Source organism: Lepidochelys kempii, chromosome 2 (genome assembly GCF_965140285.1).
Source record: "Lepidochelys kempii isolate rLepKem1 chromosome 2, rLepKem1.hap1, whole genome shotgun sequence".
NCBI classification, from domain to species: domain Eukaryota; kingdom Metazoa; phylum Chordata; order Testudines; family Cheloniidae; genus Lepidochelys; species Lepidochelys kempii.
Window position 1 is genome coordinate 40,912,486 of NC_136381.1, and position 23,508 is coordinate 40,935,993.

General features: G+C 45.6%; 1 protein-coding gene across 2 annotated transcripts in view; it reads left to right on the forward strand.

Annotated features, from left to right (window-relative positions):
- Positions 1-3,416: 3,416 nt before the first annotated feature.
- Positions 3,417-23,508, forward strand: part of NIPAL2 (NIPA like domain containing 2) — a 68,105-nt gene continuing 48,013 nt past the window's right edge. For both annotated transcript variants that reach the window (XM_073330484.2, XM_073330485.2), the window contains exon 1: positions 3,417-3,673. In XM_073330484.2, the coding sequence (XP_073186585.1) occupies positions 3,557-3,673 (117 nt within the window). In that variant the 5' untranslated portion in view covers positions 3,417-3,556. The remainder of the gene's footprint in view (positions 3,674-23,508) is intronic.

Below are 23,508 nucleotides of genomic sequence, written 5' to 3' on the forward strand. Positions count from 1 at the left end.
CAAGCAACAGAAGGCTGTCATTCAAACCGTTTTGATTTGTAGTGTGGCTACAATAAGCAATGTGGCCTTGTCCTTCCCTCCTCCCACACCCCATCCCACCCAGGCTACCTTGCCAGTTATTTCACTTTTTTTTAATTAATAAAGAAAGAATGCATTGTTTCAAAACAATAGTTACTTTATTTCCTTTGCCAGCTGTGATCAAAGGGGGGAGGGTGGTTGGCTTACAGTGAATTAAAATCAACAAAGGGGGCGAGTTTGCAGCAAGGAAAAACACACACAACTGTCACACTGTAGCCTGGCCAGTCATGAAACTGGTTTTCAAAGCCTCTCCGATGCACAGCGTGCCTTGCTTTGCTCTTCTAATTGCCCTGGTGTCTGGCTGCTCAAAATCGGCCACCAGGTGATTTGCCTCAACCTCCCACCCCGCCATAAACATCTCACCCTTACTCTCACAGATATTATGGGGCACACAGCAAGCAGCAATAACAATGGGAATGTTGGTTGCGCTGAGATCTAACCTAGTCAGCAAACAGCACCAGCGAGCTTTTAAATGTCCAAAGGCACATTCTATCACCATTCTGCACTTGCTCAGCCTATAGTTAAACTGCTCCTTACTAATGTCCACGCTGCCTATGAATGGCTTCATGAGCCATGGGAGCAAGGGGTAGGCAGGTCCCCAAGGATAACTACTGACATTTCAACATCCCCAATGGTAATTTTCTGGTCTAGGAAATAAGTCCCTTCTTGCAACTGCTTTAACAGCCCAGAATTCCTAAATATGCGAGCATCATGCACCTTTCCCAGCCATTCCACACTGATATCAGTGAAACGTCCTTTGTGATCCACCAGTGCTTGCAGCACCATTGAGAAGTACCCCTTGCGGTTTACGTACTGGTTGGCAAAGTGCTCTGGTGCCAAGATAGGGATATGTGTTCAGTCTATCGCCCCACCACAGTTAGGGAACCCCACTGCAGCAAAGCCATCCAGTATGATCTGCACATTTCCCAGAGTCACTACCCTTGATAACAGAATGCCAGTGATTGCACTGGCTACTTGGATCACAGCAGCCCCCACAGTAGACTTGTCCTCTCCAAATTGATTCCTGACTGACAGTAGGAGTCAGGCGTTGCAAGCTTCCAGAGGGCTATCGCCACTTGCTTGTCAACTCTCAGGGCAGCTCTCATCTTGGTATTCCTGCGCTTCAGGGTGGGGAAAGCAACTCGCAAAGTTCAAGTGAAAGTGGCTTTACGCATGCAAAAGTTTCGAAGCCACTGTGAATCATCCCGTACCCGCAACACTATGTGGTCCCACCAGTCTGTGGTTGTTTGCCGGGCCCAGAATTGGCGTGACACTGTATCAACCAGTCCCACTGCCACCATGATGTCCCAATTGCCACAGCCCGTGCTTTCAGGAACATCTGTGTCCGTGTCCTCATCACAATCGTCCTCGTGCTGGCGTCTCTTAGCCTGGTTCTGCACATACTCCAGGATAATGTGCAAGGTGTTTACAATGCTCACAACAGCAGCAGTGAGCTGAGCGGGCTCCATGCTTGCCATGGTATGGCATCGGCATGGGTAATCCAGGAAAAAAGGCGCAAAACAATTGTCTGCCGGTGCTTTCACGGAGGGAGGTAGGGAAGGAGGGGCGACTGGCGACATGTACCCAAAACCACCCACGACAATGTTTTTGCTCCATCAGGCATTGGGAACTTAACCCAGATTCCAGTGGGCGGCAGAGACTGTGGGAACTGTGGGATAGCTACCCACAGTGCACCGCTCCGTAAGTCGATGCTAGCCACGGTATTGAGGACGCACTCCGCCGACTTAATGTGCTTAGTGGGGACATACACAATTGACTGTATAAAATCGATTTCTAAAAATTGACTTCTATAAAATCGACCTAATTTCATAGTGTAGACATACCCTTAGATTATATGCTCTTCAGGGCAGGGACTGCATTTTCATTATGTATTTGTACAGTGTCTAGCACAATAGGGCCCTGGTTGGGGGCCAGAGGTGCTCTGCAATACAAATAATAAGAGCAGCCTGAATGGCCACCAGTGCCCATGTGTGTCCTATAAAAGACGTTTCAGAGGGACACACTGCTAATAATGCTGCTGTAGCTTGTATCTCTGGGAGCACTGTTCAGCAAAACAACAATACCTGAGAAACAACATGGAATGAGGAAGGGATGCCAATCTAATTATTCCAAGAGTTTTCTCACAGTATGCCTTCCTGGGCCATTTCATATAAATGAGGCCAACAAGCAAGATTTACAGCCACAGCAGACTGGCAGATGGACAGTGTAAACAGTAATTGCCCAAGGGTATCCAAGATTCTCTAGTTCTTTGATATGTATGTGTCTACAGAACTGTTCAGATTATGCTCAGTTACATTCTCTACAAATCCTAGGATGCAACAGTTCTCCCTTTGGTTCTCAATGTAGAGCCTCTCTGCTACTCTGTGAGACTTTGTCTATCCTCCTGTGATTGTTAGCCCCCCCCCCCCAACCCTTCTTTCTTCATGATCCCCCAAATGTCTTGACCACCTTTAATGCTCTCTGAACCCTTTAACTTCACTTCTAATGCCTTTTCCCGCTACAGTGATAAAAATTTGTCCAAAGGAATTTCAGACTTCATCTTTAAAACCCAGTGGAGTAGTTTCCCCTTACAAAACATGAATTAGTTACATTCTGTGCACACTTCATACACACACTCCTATTTAATCTCATGCATTTATGGACAAAAACATCCTACTGAAATTGAGTAGCCTTTAAGAGAAAAAAGTTGGGTGAACATATAAACAAGGGTTTACATGCACCATCAAGTGTATTTGCTCTTGAATATTACTTACTATCCTATTGAAAAAGTTTCACTTGGCTAGTCACTGAGCAGAAATAATACCATGCTGTATAGGTGACTAATAAAACATCACAAATAGCAAACAGGTGACCTGACATCTTGAAAACAGACCCATCGGCTGAAATCTGTTCACATAAATTATTTGGAAAATAGTTACAAATAACGAATATGCTCACAGAAATAAGTCTGAGTGCAAATGACTCAGAGCTAAAAAAGATCACCAGCCTAAGTTATTAGAGTTAGTCAGTGCTCAGCGGTTGTGAAAGAGTTAAGCTTTCAGGCAGCTGATACAGAACAGGGGTAGGGCACTGGGAAGTTGCGGGGGAGGGAAGGTCTGAGTGCTGTGCTAGGAGCAGTAAAGCTAGCTGAGAAATTCCTGCACTTGGCTTTGTTGTTATGCTCCCCCTACAAATTTGTATAGGCAACAAAACAAGCCATAGCCCCCAATACACCTCCAAGTCCCCCAGAGTCCCACCAGCAGCTCTTCTCCCTTCCCCGACTCTTCATACACCTGTGCAATGTCCGGGCAGCAGTGGAGGGTGCAGAGGAGGGTGTCATTCAAGCTGAATTTCCTACTCCCAAACCATCCCAAACCAGGAAGTGACTGTAAAGTTTTCACGCTCCTCTCCTGAGAGCAACACGTCCCCTCCTGCTCATGGCACTGCCTGCAGCGGAGTCCCCCTGGGGGCACAACTGATGGCTGGAGAAATGCCCAGCCTGACCGCATTAGACCAGCTGCCCTGGAACTCCACCTCTGCGGAGCAAGGGGCCAGAAATGGGTCCCACTTCAACTTTCGGTACAACACAAACAAGGTAAGCCGGGGAGTGTCTGACCCAGGAGGGCTTAGGAGTGGGAGTGCAAGGCAGAACCCAGTAGAGGGGGAAGGGGAGTTTGTTACAGGAGTTAGGACAGTTTCACAGGAAGTTTCTTTTTGCTGCTTCATGTTACTTGCTTTAAAGACAGGTTACAGAGTAGCAGCCGTGTTAGTCTGTATTCACAAAAAGAAAAGGAGTACTTGTGGCACCTTAGAGACTAGCAAATTTATTTGAGCATAAGCTTTCATGAGCTACAGCTCTCTTCATCGGATGCATTCATTTTCCACAGAATGCATCCGATGAAGTGAGCTGTAGCTCACGAAAGCTTATGGTCAAATAAATTTGCTAGTCTCTAAGGTGCCACAAGTCCTCCTTTTCTTTTTGCTTTAAAGAGCCACCCTTAAGCCGTTTACACCTGCTTTTCATTAGTTAATTAATCAGTATTCAGCCTCTGCTTGGTTAGCTCTGGACACTCCTCTATCCCCAAAGCATAGAACACTGAAAGATGCGAGAAATAGACATTTACCAACCCTCATGAGGAGAGACAAATGTTCCCCTATGACAGTTTAGGGTGTAGCTATTTTTTTTAAGTGCCAACACTGTGCTTGGTGCTGTATAGGTCACAAAATGGAGACCAGCCCTGCATTTTAGAGCTGACAACTTGTTTGTACATCTGCTAATAATAAAAAAAGCTGATTACATACCTTGGCCTCCTCCCTTTTTATGGATTAACAAACTGGGAAGGAATGGAAGTTAATAAACACTATCCTGTTTGGATGAGAATTGAGCTCCCTTTTTGTAATGCAAAGTTCTTAATCGTTACAGGAGACAGTCTTTTTTACATTTGACTTGTAAAGAGCTACTACCCCCTCCCCCCCACAAAATGTCCCAACACTAGATCATACTCCTCTTGAGGGTCCCAGTAACTCCCTCCCCTGCTCTGATTCTGCATTCACCTATTGGGCAGGTATCCAGGCAGCAGTTAAGATAGAGGCCTGTGTCAGACAGACAGTCTCCTACTCCCAAACCAGTGAGTGACTGTGAAGTCTCCACAATTCTCTCCTCTGACTAACTAGTCCCCTCCAGCGCTGGGTTGTGCCTGGTATTGCTTGTGGCACGACTGCAATGCTTACCCAGGAACTGGGCAAGTGAGAGCCAGAACTTAAGTGATGCCTGATGGTGGCAAAGAGATGGACATCCTGAATGCCATAGACGAGCTATCGGGGAATTACACCTTCAGGGAACAGAGAGCTGGCAATGAATCACTGTCTGACTTCTGGTCCAACACAAGCAAGGTAAATAAAATGACTTGCAAGATAGGAGGGAGTTCAAGTGAGTTTAGAAGTTAGAGCCCAGGAGCCCAACTGAACTTGCTGAGCTACTCAGGGAAGGTAGTGCAGAGGAACTGCTGATGTGACACAAGGAGTCAACAAGTGAGGTTCTCTCTGGTCACTCAATAACAGACCTCAAAGTGGCAATTCTTCAACAAAAAAACTTCAAAAACAGACTCCAACGTGAAACTGCAGAACTGGAATTAATTTGCAAACTAGATACCATCAGATTAGGCCTGAATGAAGACTGGGAGTGGTTGGGACATTATAAAACCTAAACTTAATTTCCCCAATACTAATTTCTCCCTACTGTTACTCACACCTTCTTGTCAACTGTCTGTAATGGGCCACTTTCTTACCACTTCAAAAGTTATTTCTCCTCCCTTGGTATCCTGCTGTTAATTGATTTATCTCATTAGACTGACCTAACACTTGGTAAAGCAACCCACATCCCTTCATGTATTTATACCTGCTCCTGTATCTTTTACTTCATGCATCTGCTGAAGTGGGTTCTAGCCCACGAAAGCTTATGCCCAAATAAATTTGTTAGTCTCTAAGGTGCCACAAGGACTCCTCGTTTTTTTATAATAGGAGGTTACTCTCTCTAATGCCCAGCCCTGCTTCAGTTTTTTTAAGTATAACTTTTGTTGTTATTGGTTAGATAAAATATGAAAGTACTCTTGGAGTTTTGAACTGTTTTGTGGAACATTCTGTCACTTTAATTTGGATACCAGAACATGGTCTTTGGGAAAATACTTATTCTTTCTGTTCCTCAGTTTACTTGTAAAACTGAGACTACAAAGGAAATAACAGTAGCTAGACCTAGGGTAGTGAGGACAGTGTGAATATGTGTATACACACACACACACAATTATATAATATTAAAAAAACAAGACTAACATGATGTATGCCCATCACTGGCCTGATCCCTCTGCTTGTGTATCTTAGCCCTTTCCTACACTTTTCACTTGTCTATTTAGGTCACAGTTGTACAATGAGAAGTATGGAAGTGCATCCCCGTGCACATGGAGCTCACTGAAGTCTATGGAGCTCTGTGTGCAACTCCTTGCAGGAGCAGGCCTTGGATTGTATTCTTTTTGCTGCAGGGACTGGGTCTTCCTGTGTGTTTGTACTGCACCTAGCACAATGGGGCCCTGATCCTGATGGGGTCTTTTGGGCAGGAGCACAGTTAATAAGAAACAATGCTTATCAAGATATGGGTGTTGTGAGGCTTAAACCATGGTATGTAAAGCATTTTGAGGTCTTCTGATTATATCTCCCAGACTTCAGTTTCCAAAGTGTTGATCTTTTTCCCTTTTCAGTTTGCCTCTTTGGAAGTATTGAAACTATTTTCTGTTTCCTTTTTTGGAAAAGGGATTGTCCCAATTTTGTTGGGGGACTGATGTCCTTTCTCAGAACTGCATGTGGATGGTCCTGAAGGCAGGTGATCTTTGACCATGTATAACAAAAGTATAGGAGCCTTTTGTTTTTATCGAGAAGTGAATGATAATAGCTGAGGCAGTTTATTGTTAGTGTAGAAAAGTCCATCAAGACAGAATCATATATTCTGATATTTTCTCTGTGCCTGCCCTGTATTACACATTGTGGTATACTGACATGTTTAATAATGCATTCATAGTGGATTAAATATGCATTTAGTACCTGTAACATTGCTTGACAAACTATTGTCACCTTTTGGGAACTCGTAGACTTATTGCAGTCATTCCCAAACTTTTTAGTAGGGCAACCCAAACTGCATTTGTCTCTTTTTTTGTGACGCACACAGGATCCAAATTCATGGGGGTGGGCGCAAAATCATAGGCCAGCATCTTCATCTTCTGTTGCCACTTCCTTCTCGCTCCACCATGGGGCATTGACCACACTCAGTATCACCTTCTACCTAGGACTAAAAAAAAACCCAAGGAGTACTTGTGGCATCTTAGAGACTAACAAATTTATTTCAGCATAAGCTTTCGTGGGCTAAAACCCACTTCATTGGATGCATGCAGTGGAAAATACACTAGGAAGATATATATACACAGAGAACATGAAAAAATGGGTGTTGCCATACCAACTCTAACGAGACTAATCAATTAAGGTGGGCTATTATCAGCAGGAGAAAAAAAACTTTTGTAGTGATAATCAGGATGGCCCATTTCAAACAGTTGACAAGAAGGTGTGAGTAACAGTAGGGGAAAAATTAGCATGGGGAAATAGTTTTTACTTTGTGTAATGACCCATCCATTCCCAGTCTTTATTTAAGACTAATTTAATGGTGTCTAGTTTGCAAATTAATTCAAATTCTGCAGTTTCTCGTTGGAGTCTGTTTTTGAAGGTTGTTTTTTTTTTTTTTGGAGAATTGCGACTTTTAGGTCTGAAATTGAGTGACCAGGGAGGTTGAAGTGTTCTCCGACTGGTTTTTAAATGTTATAATTCTTGACGTCTGATTTGTGTCCAGAGTTGTCAACAGGCTTTGTTGCAAGGATAGGTTCCTGGGTTAGTATTTCTGTTGTGTGGTGTGTGGTTGCTGGTGAGTATTTGTTTCAGATTGGGGGGGCTGTCTGTGAGCGAGGACTGGCCTGTCTCTCAAGATCTGTGAGAGTGAGGGATCGTCCTTCAGGATAGGTTGTAGATCCTTGATGATGTGCTGGAGAAGTTTTAGTTGGGGGCTGAAGGTGACGGCTAGTGGTGTTATGTTATTTTCTTTGTTGGGTCTGTCCTGGAGTAGGTGACTTCTGGGTATTCTTCTGGCTCTGTCAATCTGTTTCTTTTTTTTTTTTTTCCTTTGCTGATACAGACTAACATGGCTACCACTCTGAAACCTGTCACCCTGAGACTGCAACCCTAATCCTTGCCTGGTATATATGTGTGTGTGGCCGGGGGAGGCTGGAGAGCTAGAACACCCCATGTTCACCCTGACTTCTGTCCCACACTGCTGGGCCTGGCTTCCCACTCTGGGTATTGCAGCCTGGGCATCCACAGAAATTTTTCACGTGGTACACATAACTGAACCATTCTCATGGTGTCTACACATACTCTTATCTTACACTGGGCACAATGTGGCTAGGCCAAACTCCCTTCTGTTCACCTCCCAGGCTCTCCACAGCCCCTCTCCCAGCCAGCCCTCTTCTGTGGGCACTCACCGTAGTTCCCATACTTGTAGGAGGTCTTAAGGCGGTCACTGAACAAGTCCTGCAAGCAGAGCAGAGGGGACATGGGGTGCTGGAATCGGGACGAGGCCAAACAGGCCCCCAGGAGGGAGCCTTGGTGCGGGAGCTGGCCCAGCAGCAGCAGCAAGGAGGAACAGCGCTGCCCGCTCAGATTTGGCCTCATGGCCCTGCATCATGACGAGGAGCAGCAGAGCCAAAATTGAGTGAGTGGCATTGCAGCCTGGTGCACAAGGGTCACAGCACTGCTCAGGTTTGGTCTCATGGACCCTCCATCATGGTGAAGGAGCTGTGGGGCCCAATGTGAGTGGACAATGGGGCACACAGGGCTGCTCCTCTTCACTGCTGCTGTTGAGCCGGCTTCTGCACCAGTTTGTGAACCAGACCTGTTGGAGCTCAGGTTGGGCCCCCCCAGTGAATTTGGCCCTAGGTATGCGCCTAGGTTTTCTATGCCTTAATCTGGTCCTGCAAATGCTACGCACCCTGTGTAATATGTATACATTTGTGGGTACCAGTGCACAGCACCAGTCAGATTTGGCCCAGTCACCTTTCTGTCTGTCATGATGGAGGGGCAGCCTGTGCAAACCTGGAGAGAGCTGCAACCCTGTACACCAGGTAGCAATGCCTGGAGTGGGGACCTGGGCCCAGCCCTACAAGACAGGAGCCACCACTGCAGGGTGAGTGCGCTTCAGGCTTGCTCTCCAACCTTCCCACTGGGAGGCACATTTGCCCTGGGATTGCTACCCATCTAGAACCTTCCGGAGACACCATTTGGGAAACACTGTCCCAGAGTATGTCTTCACTACCAACCTTAAAGCGCTGCCGTATAGCGCGGCACCAGTGCTGGGAGCGAGCTCACCACCACGAGGAGAGGGGAGTAGCTACCAGCACTGGGAGCATGCTGAAACTTGCAGTGCTCAGGGATGTGTTTTTTCACACCCCTGAGCAATGTTCTCTCTAATTTTTGACAGGCCGTGTGTGCAAAAAATTTCTTCTGTGCAAATTGTTGTGCAAGTGGTGTTTCGCCGTGTGCGCGGGGTTTTGGATCTGTGTGCATGTGCACAGTTTAGAGCGAACAGTGCCCTGAGTGAGAAAGTTGCAGCGCTGTAAAGTGGCAGTGTAGACAAGGCCCCAGTCTTTCTAGGCTTGTCTACACTGAGTTAATTGATCACCAGTTAACTTGAGGCAGCTGATGTTTGTAAAGGCTCCTCTGGATGCTCCCCAGATGTTTATTCCAGCGTGCAAATGTCTGTGGTTTATTCCATGGAATGCAGGGAATAGTCTCACTGTCCTGATTGCAGAATGGGGACTGCTGTGCTCCATGAGATACACTTGTGCACCTGCGTACAGCCTCATTGAAGTCCAAGGGTTTTCCCCCAAGGACACGGGGCCGGACTGAGGCTGATGTGAGTTATCAAGAAAATGGGAATGCTCCCTTTTCTCCCCCGGGTAAAATGTCTACTAAAATGAATAAACATCTCAAACCATGCTTTGCAAAGTACATCCTCCTCATTCACAGTTCCTTACATGTCTGGACTATGAAACTTTATGCTTAACATTTTTAGTTCTCTGCTTCGGGGGAGTGGACAGAATTTCCTTAAGTATCATATTTTCCAGCACTCCTAATGCAAAAATATGCTTAGACTTTAAAAAAGCAAAACAGATTCCCCTTTTGGGATCGTTCCTGGGGAATCTGAATGCAAAAGATGACTTTGTTAAAATTAGGACTGTAAAACCTGGTTTATAATGGAACAGTTTTGCAACCTTCATTCGCGCAGTTGCTACCAGAGCTGACGTATATCACTCATTTCTTTTCTTGTATTGTGACCACCGTTCTGAATGAAAGGGGACTGTGCTGTTTATCTGCCATATAATTAAAATTGCCTAGTGAGGAAGCGTGGCCTGCTGTTTATAAATGCAGGACTGGGAGCCAGACAGGCTCCTAGATGATCTTTCAGGCTCTGCCAAAGACTTGGACCTTGCATACCCTGGCAGAGCCTCACTGAAATCAACAAGGGTCCAGATGAAGAGGTTTTCATTATCATGGAATTGCTGGATTAAACATTTACGAGAGTTGTATATTGTTAGGGGCTTATTCCTTCACCCGCTTACTTCCCTGGTCCTTCTCGCATGAATAGAGAGCAACAATACCTGAAGTCCAAAGGCGCAAACAATTCGATGTTATTGGGGTGAACTTCCAGCAAGCATGATTCAAGTTTCCTTCCTTAGTGTCCCCCTCCCAGCTCTGACACCACAGAGCCTTGCCTGTGTCCCTGTTCCCATTTCCTCCCCTTAGCAAAACATGATTCCAATTTCCCCACCCCATTCCCTGTTCCCATTCCTCTCACCCTTACTTCCTGATTGCCTGCAGACTATATAGTAAAACTTGAGTTCTGCTTAGCTATACCTTAACCAATCATTTTCCTGAAATTTAGCTAACCAATCCTAACATATTGAAACATGATTATTTAACCAATTATATCCCACCACCCTAATTAGTTTGACACCCAGCAAAATTAATTATACAGCAGACAGAAACAATCACAGAACCAGACAGAGTCCATGCAAATAAACAATAGCAAAGTGTGAACTATAATGACAAAACAATACAGAAGTGAGGATTTCACAACTACAGCTATAAAGACATTCGGGTTTCCCAGCTGTGTCTATTGATAAGTGAGTTCTTACTGAACAGAAAACTATCAAACTAAACTTCCTTTTACATCTTCTAGGCACTTCCCTTTCTCTGGAGGTGACAGGCATTATCAGGACAGGACTGTATTCCTAACAGCCCAATAGCACCTTATTTCAATGTGACTAGTTTGGAATGTGAGGATGTGACCGGTCGCTTCCCAGCTTATGGCTGCCTCTGTTGCTTAGCCAGAGATCTTAGCCTAAGAACAGGGCCTCAGACTGTCACTGTAAGAGAAGGCCCGTAAACAGGCAGACTGTGATTTTGATTCTTTCTTTTATACCTCTATAACTAGCTAAGTGATAAGAATACACCTAAATTCTTAAAGTATAGGCCTTTGCAGACAGTCCTGAATATCTTGTATCCTAACATATATAAGTATTATGAGCAAGGGTGAAAGTAACTTAAAGGGCTTACCGGTACGCCGGAGTCCTGAGCGGCAGCATGGCTTCAACTGGAAGAGGCGTGGCCTCAACCAGAAGATTTGTTTAAATCAAGATTTAAAGGCCCTGGGGCTCCAGCTCTGGCTGGGAGCCCCAGGGCCTTTAAATCACCCCGGAGCTACCAGCTGCAGAGGCGGCTGGGAGCCCCGGGGCTCAGGGGCGAATTAAAGGGCCAGGGGCTCTGGCCACTGCAGAGCTCCGGGCCCTTTAAATCACCGTGGGAGCCCTGCCGCCGCTACCCCGAGGCTCCGGCAGTGATTTAAAGGGCCAGGGCTCCCCGCAGCGGCTGGAGCCCTGGCCCTTTAAATCACCGCAGGGGAAGCCAATCTGGTCTGGCACTGCGTACCGGCTTACTTTCACCTCTGTATATGGGTAAGATTCTGTGTGAGCACAGAACTCACAGCCCTGAGGAATGGGAGGGCTAACGTGGCTATAAGCCACCTTGGTGCTCTCCTTCCTAGGCTGCTCTGGGGACTGCAGAGACCACCAGCATAATTTAGATAATTTTATGGGCTCGCCACCTAGGCCACAGCCCTACCCAAAATATCTGCAGCACAGCATGCTGCTTTCCTGCCCAGGACATCCCATTCCTAGCCACACTGCCAGTACACTCTCTGCGCCACAGGTTACCAGGAGTCCACATTGCCTGCACCAAGGGAATCCTCCACAGCTGCATATGGGGCTTTTTAGGACCCTTTTGTGCTACCTCAGCCCTTTCATACCGCATAAAGGGGCAGGAGCAGGGATGAAGATCTTGCTCTCAAGTCTTATTTCCTTTTATGCTTATCCTAACAATATTTTTCTAAAACTGTATATAGCCTACATGGAAACAGTCAATCTTTCTTTCTTAATTTGGATACTGTGGTGTATGTGATATGATTGTTTTCTGTATTGAACTTGTAAAATTTCTTCAAGCAGTTGTCTGCAGGGGCAGTTGGCATTTTTGAGGCAGAAATGATGCAGCATGTTACAGAGAATGCACACGTGCTCTCTCTTGGAGATTTTATTTTTGTTCATTCTTGCTTTTCCCTTGCTCTAAAACAAATCACTGGGATTTGAAGCATGTGACTGCTCCTTGTGTACTGGGGAAAAAAACGCATACTGAGCCTATCATGGAGTTGGCTGAAAAATGGTAGTTTTGTGACCATTTTAAAAACAATTACAAATATTAGCACCACAGGTTTAAAAAGGAACAATTCTGCACTTATAGGAATTTTTTTCACAGCCGTGTTCATTTTTATTTATTGTTTGTTTTCATTCTTTTCCACTTCCTTTTTTCCTTTTCTCCCCCTTTTTCCAAAGGTGGGGAAAAAAGGAAGGAGGAGAGAAATGGCAAAACCAGAAACTTAATTTTTTTGCAGGGGCTGGGAGGTTTGGAAAAATATATTTTTGAAGAAAATTAAAATCTCCTCCCCACCCCCCCTCCCCACACACACACACAGCAGGGCCGGCTCCAGGCCCCAGCGTTCCAAGCAGGTGCTTGGGGTGGCAGTTCGAAAGGGGCAGCAGTTCTTCCGGCCGTGGCGGCAATTCTGCGGCAGCTTCTCTGTGCCGCCCACCATGACGGCAAATCAAAGGCAGCTTCTTCCTTTTGCCGTCCACGGCGGCAGTTTTTTTCACTGTTTGGGGTGGGCAAAACTGTAGAGCGGGCCCTGACACACACACACACACACACAAATTCCCTTCCCATTTCAATAAAGGATATTTTACAGTGAAAAGGATCTGATGTTAAAAACTTTCATTCAAAAAATGTTGACCAGCTCTAATTATTACTTGTATAAAATCTTTGAAGCCACTCTTAGAGTTTAAGGCCAGAAGGGACTATTAGATCCTCTCACAGGGCTTTCAGTTTCACCCACTGCTTGACTAAAGCATCACTGGTTTGGTTGAAGCATGACTTCCAGAAAGACATCCAGTCTTGATTTGAAGATACCAAGAGATGGAGAATCCACCACTTCTCTAATCACTGTCACTGTTAAAAATGTGTGCCTTATTTCTAAATTGTATTTGTCTGACTTCAGCTTCCAGCCACTGGTTCTTGTTATGCCTTTCTCTGCTAAATTAAAGAGCCCTTTACTACCTGGTATTTTCTCCCTGTGAAGGTCCTTGTACATTATAATCATCTCTCAGTCTTCTTTCTGACAAGCTAAACAGACTGTGCTCTCTAAGGCCTTGTGTAACCAACACAGTTTTGTCGGTAAAAGTCAGCTTGCATCACAAAACAGTGGAGGCGAACACACTGAAATGCTCCTCCCGCCGATGTAACTCCCTGCTACGCTGACGTAATACAACCACCTCAACAAGCGGTATAGAGTTTTTGCGTCATAGCCTGTCCATTTATGCAGTGGGGGTATGGTGGAAAAGTTTGTTAATGTACATGGGATGTCCCGGGAATCCTCCATAGAGATCTCTAGGAAACTTTCCTGTGGGTATTCTGCAATCCTCTTCTGATTCCTTGGCAGAACAGCCTTGTTTCTTCCTCCACTGTAGGAAACTTTGCCGCACCACACAGCAATTATTTCTGCAGGGACCAGAACGGCACACAGAGCCAGTCTGAAGCCACATGCATGCAGGAGATGCACCCTTGCATCCTGGGTTCCCCCCTTAGGAGTGAGATAACAGGTTCGATTACCCTAGCCTCTGGAAAAGGGTACCAATATTCAGGAGTGTCTCCCTATCCACTTGTAGTAACCCCCTTCGCAAACCAACCTTTGTTCCTTCTTGCCCCTTTGTCCCCCTCCTTCCCTCTCTCCCCCCCAACCCCCAGTGAACTCACCATATTTGGTACTCATGCCAAGCTGTGTACTAGCCAAGGAGCAGTGAGAAAGAGGTGTGTGTAACTTTTGTGATTCACGGCCATGAGAGCATTCACAATATTGTCTCTATTCATTGTTTCTTTGCCTTCTGCAAATGTGCCCTTGAGGACCCACTCTTCCACACTGGTGGAGTGCCTCCATCAGATAAGGCAACGAACCAGGAGGAGTAAGGAAGATGTGTTTTGCAAAGTGCTGCAATCAACGGATACAGCACATAGTGAAACAAGAGCATGGAGGGAGACAATTAATGAAAGACTCAGGCTGGATAGCCTGTAAAGGAGATAGGGAACAGATGATAAAACTCCTCGAGGGCCAGATAGAGATGCTGAAGTTTCTCATTATCCTACAATCGGAGCACATCCATGCACAACTCCCCCTGCAGCCACTATAGAACTCCAGTTCATGCCCTCCCCAAACTCCCCCATCATACATGTTCCCCATCATCACGTGTTCTTGGTCCCCCACAGTATCCCGTGCACTCCACACCTTGGGACTGGTTTCCCAACAAAAGCTGGAGTTTACATACAGCTGTGAGAGCCCTAACCACGAGACTGTTCCTCATTTTCCCCTACTTGACAAAATTGTGTTTTGTCCTGTTATTAGACTTGAGTCTTTGAAATAAAATAAGTCTTTATTTGTGTCATACGCATGTCGGTCAGTGCTAACATTCAAACACAGTGGCTATAGGTAGGAATATTTGCTTAGTACAATTAATGCTCAGACAGCAAGCACTACAGGGGTAATTCAGGGAGGCAAGTAAACATTGCCTGGCCAAATACATCACATAAAGACACATTATTGGGAATCATTGTCAAGCTTCTTCAAATTCTCCCTAATTTGAAAAGCCCCCCGCTGTGCCCCTCTAATTGCCCTGGAATCTGGCTGCTCAAAATAGCAGCCAGCTGATCAGCCGCAGCAGTCCATCCCTGGGGAAACTTTTCTCCTTTCACTTTGCAAATATTAGGTAGAGTACAACAGGCCGTGATATCTATTGGAATATTTTCCGCATTGAGGTCTAATCAGCCAAAAAGACAGTGGCACATTCAGCAGTCATCCGGCACCTGCTGAGCCTGTTGTTGAAGCACTTCTTGCTGCTGTCTAGGTTCCTGTCCTAGGTTCCTAGGTGTAAGGCTTTATGAGCCATGGGAGCAAGGGGCAGGCAGGGTCTCCAAGAATCACTATGGGCATTTCCACATCCCCCAGTGGAATCTTCTGGTGTGGAAAGGAAGTCCCAGCGTGCAGCTTTCTATACAGTCCAGTGTTCCAAAAGATGCATCTTCCCTGACCTTCCCCTATTGATGTCAGTGAAATAGCCCTGGTGAGACCATGGAGAACTCTGTTAAAAGATGGTTTGGGGCCAAAATTAGGATATGAGTACTGTCTATTGCCTCACTGCAGTTAGGGAACCCCATTGCCTCAAAGCCATCAATTATCTCCTGTCCGTTACCGAGAGTCACAGTACTTCGTAGCAGGAAGCGATAAATGGCCGTGCACATTTGGATCATGGCAACCCCCACTTTCCAACCCCAAACTGATTCATTACTGACCTGTAGCAGTCTGGAGTTGCCAGCTTCCACACCGCGATCGCCACTCACTTTTCCACAGTGAGGGGAGCTCTGGTGTCCTTGTGCTGCAATGCTGAGGCGAGCTCTACACATCACAATTCAATCCCACCACTCAATGCTTGTTTCCTGAGCCCAGTACCGACAATCCATTGCTGATCTGTGAATGCCAGCAGCAATCCTGAATTATTTGTTTCCAGGGCAGAGCAGGCATCACTGATTCACTCTCTGTTTTGCAGCTCATGAAATACTGTAGGACCAGTTGCTTTGTGTTCATAACGCTCATCACTAGACCAGTCAGCAGCTCAGGATCCAGGCTGCCAGGCAGAGATGGCGGGCACACAGTTTACAAGGCATGTTGAAAAATGGCGCAAAATGAAGTCGAGAACGCCCCCATGATGCATCGCAATCCATTCCCAGAGCTCCCAGCAGCAGAGGGTGACATAGGGTGGCAAGTTGCACAGTGGGATAGCAGGAGCAACGACTGTGGACGTGCTTCGTCGACACAAGGAGAGTTGTATGGATATGTACAACCAATGTAATTAAAGCAGCTTATGATTGTCAGAGTAACTTAAGTCAACTTAGCTCTGCAGTGGCCTAAGTCCCTCCCTGTAAGTAGAGTGAGCCGCTTGCACACACTAGCACGACCAGGGACAGCTGCCGGTTAGCCTGGTGCTCACCCCAGTGGGCAGGGCTGGAGGTGGTACAGCCACACCAGAGGAGCTGCCAGCGTGGGGCGCTGGCTCCTGCAAGCAGTGGCCCAACATGATGCTTCTTTCACCGTGGTGGTTCATAGAATCATAGAATATCAGGGTTGGAAGGGACCTCAGGAGGTCATCTAGTCCAACCCCCTGCTCAAAGCAGGACCAATTCCCAATTAAATCATCCCAGCCAGGGCTTTGTCAAGCCTGTTCCTAGTAGAGCCCTGCAGCTCCGTGCATATCCACTTTATATCTGTGGATATCTGCATTCGTGGATATAATTCTGTGGATGCGGATATCCACAGATGTAGATCTTCATGGATATAAAATTTGTATCCATGCAGGGCTCTACCTCTAAATCAATTTATCCAGCCCTCAGATAATTGTAGTGGCTCTTTTTTGCCATGATGAACTTGTTTATTTTTCGATTTATCTGAGGACTTTAAAGGCGTCACCCATTTGATTCCTTGGTGCCAAATGAATGAGAAGTACTTGTGGCACCTTAGAGACTAACAAATTTATTTGAGCATAAGCTTTTGTGGGCTAAAGCCCGCTTCATCAGATGCATGCAGTGGAAAATACAGTAGGAAGAGATTATATATATAAGATAGATAGATAGATATACAGAGAACATGAAAAAATGGGGGTTGCCACACCAACTCTAACGAGAGTAATCAATTAAGGTGGGCTATTAGGAGAAAAAAAACTCTTGTAGTGATAATCAGGATGGCCCATTTCAAACAGTTGACAAGAAGGTGTGAGTAACAGTAGGGAAAAAATTAGCATGGGGAAACAGTTTTTAGTTTGTGTAATGACTCATCCACTCCCAGTCTTTATTCAAGCCTAATTTAATGGTGTTCAGTTTGCAAATTAATTCCAGTTCTGCAGTTTCTCATTGGAGTCTGTTTTTGAAGGTTTTTTCTGTTGACTAATGGCGACTTTTAGGTCTGTAATTGAGTGTCCAGGTGTCCAGTTTGCAGGAGTGTCCCTGGACACTCAATTACAGGCCTAAAAGTCACCATTAGTTTCCCCATGCTAATTTTGCCCCTGCTGTTACTCACACCTTCTTGTCATCTGTTTGAAATGGGCCATCCAGATTATCACTACAAAAGTTTTTTTTCTCCTGCTGATAATAGCCCACTTTAATTGATTACTCTCGTTAGAGTTAGTATGGCAACCCCCATTTTTTCATGTTCTCTCTGTGTGTGTGTATATATATATACATCTTCCTACTGTATTTTCCACTGCATGCATCCAATGAAGTGGGCTTTAGCCCACGAAAGCTTATGCTCAAATAAATTTGTTAGTCTCTAAGGTGCCTCAAGTACTCCTCGTTCTTTTTGCTGATACAGACTAACACAGCTTCCACTCTGAAACCTTGGTGCCAAATGTAATTCTGAGCTAAATGGAGGATTTATAGTTGTGCTAATTTAGTTTATGTAAGAAGGTGAACATTACTGTTGAAATTCCTAGCCAGTAATTAAAATTAAATGTTGCTCTCTGTCAGGAGGGGGAATGCAGAACAGAAGATGAGCTCAAAAAACTTGTAAAATAAAAACAAAGTTCCATGTATCATGCAAAAAGAAATAACTTAAACAGTATAAAGTTTGGAAGACTCTAGTTTCAAAAAGATTGGGATGTTTCAATCTTCAGAATGGGTCTGATTCAACTCCCATTATAATCAATTGAAAGAATCCCATTGATTCCAACAGAAGTTAGATCAGGCTCAAAAACCAGGGGTTTGGATTTGTAGGGAAGCAATAGGTGGTGTGCAATAGTGTTGAGGGACGTGACAGATCTTTTGCTAACCTGATAAATAAAGTTACCCTTGTCAACTGTTGGAAATGGGCCATCCTGATTATCACTACAAAAGGTTTTTTCTCCTGCTAATAATAGCTCACCTTAATTGATCACTCTCATTATAGTGTGTATGGCAACACCCATTTTTTCATGTTCTCTGTGTGTGTGTGTGTATATAATATCTCTCTCTCTCTCTCTCTATATATATATATATATATCTTCCTACTGTATTTTCCACTGCATGCATCTGATGAAGTGGGTTTTAGCCCACGAAAGCTAATGCTCAAATAAATTTGTTAGTCTCTAAGGTGCCACAAGTACTCCTTGTTCTTTTTGCTGATACAGACGAACATGGCTACCACTCTGAAACCTGTATACAAGGCTGTAATTATTCCATCTGTAGTTTTGGTGACATTAATAAGCTAACAGTTATACATTCTTCTTTATAATATCACTGCAGATCCCCTGAAAAGCATAATTCTTATTAACGTGAATAGTTGGGTGTATACTCTTTCTCTCTAGTGACTAATCTGGACTTTGGAATGTACTACAGTAAACTTGGAGATAGCCAGTTGGTACATAACTAAAAGATGAGCGCTAAAGAAACGGAGCATTGTTATTTTTGTAGGAGTGAGCAATGAAAATTCAACCAGCTTTCAAAAGTAAATGCATTCACTATCTAACAAAACAAACAAGAATTTAATTCACTGGCTCTACAAGTCACTCCATCTTCTGCAAAGGAGTTAACTGCTGATTTACATTCACAGTATCTAGACTAGAGTTGTTGGTCCTGTTGTAACAAATTTTAATTGGTTATCAATTACTGCATTAACCTGACATGATCACAAATGCTAATGTGGACACCTCACAAACAATTGCTTCTGGCCAGGGTTTACCAGATGGGTCAGCCACCACCAGGAGTAATGCTTGTGTTCTAGAACAAATGTTTGTGAAATGTGTACATTAGCATTTACAAGCAAAGTATTACATTACAACATGACCAAACACTCTAGTCTAGATAAAATGTGAGAGGGAAATCCCGTGTCCTGTGTCCTAGGCACAGAGTTTCAGAAATCTAGTTTAAATGGGGTTTGTCTTGACTAGGAAGGTAGGAGCATTTGTTTTACAATGCATCAACTAGCCTGTTCTAACTAGCACCTGCTAAAACTCAAATGCTTCAAGTCAATCAGCTTAACATATATTGCAGTACATCTCGCCTATACTAGAATTTTACCTAACACATTCAAACTATACATATTTTATCTTAGTAAAGACAAACCCAATGTAACAACTAGTGTGGATTGCGTTATTTCAGTCTAAATTTTTTCTGTTTGTTTTGATCAGACTTTGACCTCACTTAAATCTACATTACCCAGAGGGTTTATTATGAAAGTTACATCAAAGTAGGGCCCTTGTGTGCATATGCAGACTTTTATCAAAATAATTGAGGGTATGAATTAAAACTGATTTAATTATTTTGGTTTCAGTATGTGTGTAGACAACTCCTGGCTCCATTTAGTTTGTCCTGTGAGTCTCACTTATTTTCTCTCAACACTTTCTTTCCATGCTTTTTTTTTTTTTTGTCTTTTGGATTTGTTGTCACTGGGTTCTTGTATTTATCTACTCCTTTTCTGTTGATATTAATCTCCTTGCTTTATGTTTCGCTCTTTCCCCAACAAGCTGTATTTCTCTGCAGTGACTAAGACCATGAATGTTATCATTTAGAGCTTTTATCATGCAGCAATGATTCAGTCCTCAAAGTTGACAGACAGTGAAGCCTGTAGTGTCTGTGGAAAGCTCAGTCAAACAAAGAATAACAGCTTTCATCTACTCAGGATTCTAGCAGCATCTCTTGACTGGTATCAGGCAGAAACTACTAGAACAAATGAAAAGGAGTGTGGGTTTCCAGGAGCTTAGAACAGTTTCTGAAAAAGCAGCAAGTAGCTCAGGAAAATGTTTGCTGAACTCAGCTTTGTGTTTGTGCTTTGTTTTGGGTTTTGGGGGTGCAGGGTTGGGGGAGGATGTAAAAGGAGAAAGCAGGCCATTTCTTTTCTGGGCGACAAGCCTGCAGTGCTCCTTATCAGGCAGTCTACTAGTTTACATCTCTAGCTAAAACTAGAGTGTGCAGGAACAGGCTGACAGTTCTGGAAGATTATCAACAAGTGCTAGGCCCTCGAGTATTTGGCTAAACAACTGTTGTTAGAAGACACTCTGAGTTGGAAAAAACTATGCTCTGAGTTGGAAAAAGCTTGAGTTCCTTCCTTCAACACTTTTCTTGGTGCTGCATACAAGACAGAAGAAGACCTGGCCTTTGCTCTGAAAAGTTTACTGCCTAAATTGATAATATAATTTCTTAACTCGGGGCGGGGGTGGAGCAGGGGCGGGAAGAGGAGGGGTTGAGCGGAACAGGCTAGGACTTGGTTGCTCGCTGCTGCCAAGTCCCCCACTAGCCCCCAGGCCACCCTGGACCCTGCATCCCCCTGAAGCGCAGGACCCCCGAAAGCACAGAGCCCAGAGCGATTGCCCTGGTCCGTTCTATTGATGGTATGGCTCTGAAAATATAAGCCCAAACATTGGTGGAGCCGGGCCCACCTTCCTGAATATTGGTGGAACACGAGCACCACGGGCCCATATAACTCGCTGCCTGTGGACAAGGCAGTGTAAACCAGGTATACACTGCCTTTTATATCTACACAGCAGCTGGAAGGTATAATTGCCAGTCTGGGTAGATGTATACATGCTTGCTCTGATTGAGCTAGCATACTAAAAATAGCAGTGTGGCTGCAGCAGCTTAGGCTAGTTCCCAAGTACAAGCTCGTTCGAGACCCTAGGTACGTATTCAGGTGGCTAGCCTGAGCTGCCACCTCTGCCACATTGCTATTTTAGAGTGCTAACGAGGGTTGCCAACTTTCTCATTGCTGACAACTGGACCCCCCTTGCCACACCTCTTCCCCCAAGGCCCTACCCCCTGCTCCGCCTCTTCGTCCAGGCCACCCGCTCGCTCCTCTCCCTCTCTTTACTCATCACTCACTGTTCTCCCCCTTCCTCATAGCTAGATCCTCCCCCTCCCCGCAGCTGGACTTGCTCTGCTCTGAAGCTACAGCCTGACATGGAGCCTGCTGCCTGCCTGCCCATGATATGCAAGTAGGAGGCAGCCTCGGCTGAGCAGGGTCTGGCACAAGTTGATAACCCAATGCCCCTCTCCCCCCTGGCCTATGGTAACTGGACTTTTGGTGTCTGGTCAGTACATCTGACCGGACTCTGCCATGTCCCCTTTTTGACTGGACTTTCCAGTTGAAAACTGGGCACCTGGCAACCCTAGCGCTAACTACTAAACTTCACATGGCCACACTTCTATTTTAGCACACTAACTCAAGCAGAGCTAGGACATGTACGTCTACCCAAGCTGGAAATTACACCTCTCCAGTAGGGTTGCCAACTTTCTAACGGCACAAAACTGAACACCCTAGCCCCGCCCCTTCTCTGAGGCCCCACCCTCTTCCCTGCCCTTTCCCCGAGGCCTTGCCCCCCACTCACTACATTCCCCCTCCCTTAGTGGCTCGCTGTCCTCCCACCCTCACTCACTTTCACTGGGCTGGGGCAGGGGCTTGGAGTGCAAGAGGGGGTATGGGCTCTGGGCTGGGGATGAGGGCTTTAGGGTGCAGGAGGGGGCTCTGGGTTTGGGGAGGGGTTGGGGCGCGGGCTTACCTTGGGTGTCTCCTAGTCAGTGGCGTAGCGTGGCGTGTGCCCTGAAAGCGGCCAGCAGGTCTGGCGCTAGTAGGCAGGGGGTCAGGAGGCTCCGCGCACAGTTCTCACCTGCAGGCACCGCCCCCCAATGCCGGGGGCAGCTCACAGAGCCCCGTGGTCCCCCCGGCTAGGAGCCGGACCTGCTGGCCCCTTCCGGGGCACAGTGCAGTGCCAGGACAGGTAGGGACTAGCCTGCCTTAGTGCCGCAGCACCGCTGACTGGACCTTTAATGGCCGGGTCGGTGGTGCTGACCAGAGCCACCAGGGTCCTTATTCAACCGGGTGTTCCAGTCAGAAACTGGACTACCAGCTCAGTGTAGACATAACCTGAGAGGGTAGGCTTGAGCTCAAGCTTTAACTCAATAGTACAGTGTTAAAGTATACACTGCCTTGCCTGCGCTAGACTGAAATGAGTTAGCCTGTTAGCTAGCATGCTAGCACCATGCTTAAATTCTAGTCTGGACAAAGACCAAAGGGCTGTAGCAATATCCTGAATAAACTTTACTGATTTAAATTAAACCTTATTATATTAAGTTTAATACCTTTGGGGTCCATTAAAAATGCAGTCATTTGTGTTATTGTGAGAGTGTATGTAACTTCTCTAGGGGTATGTCTATACCACCTGCCGGATCGGCAGGCATTGATCAATCCAGGGGAGATCTATTTATCACATCGAGACACAATAAATGGACCCCCCGCCCCCGAGTGCTCTCCTGTTGACTCCTGTACTCCACCTGCACGAGAGGCACAGGGAGAGCATCAGCAGTTGACTCACTGCAGTGAAGGCACTGCGGTGAGTAGATCTAAGTACGTCTGAATGCATCCGATGAAGTGAGCTGTAGCTCACAAAAGCTCATGTTCAAATAAATTGGTTAGTCTCTAAGGTGCCACTAGTACTCCTTTTCTTTTTGTGAATACAGACTAACCCGGCTGCTACTCTAAAACTTCGGCTATGTTATTCATGTAACTGAAGTTGCGTAACTTAGATCGATTCCGCCCCACCCCCAGCGCAGACCAGGCCTAGAAGGAGTGGGCATGCTGATCTAATTTCTCCAGTTATTACCCTTTTTGAGTCTTCACTCTAGGGAGGAGACCCGTTGTCTGACTGATTATTTATTCAGGGTCTCTTCAGAAGTTCAGACTGGATTTTTCAGAGACCTGCAGACAAAGACAGGACTTTGGGATAAATAACTGACTCGGGGCTTTTGTTCTGATCCAGCCAACTGACAGGCCCTTCAGTCCATGGTGGGCCCCAATCCTTAGCAAAGGGTTGGAAGGACTTTGGCCTACCGAGGCCCCATAAGCCTGTGTTCTTGTTCTGAGCAAAGAGTGTGATGAACTTGAAACCACAGGAAAACCCTTGGGGTGGGGTTTTGAAGGACTGCTTCTGCCAGAGCCCATGTTGGAAGGGGTGATCTCTGGTAAGTTTATTATCATGCGTGTAGGTTCTTTTGTTGTTTTTAATGTTTTGGCTCAAATGCTTTTCCTTTTTAAGAATAAAATAGGCTTGCTTAGTGTTGTAGCAACCAGGCAAGGTACTAACAAACTTCAACAGGACTTTATTTTTAAATTGG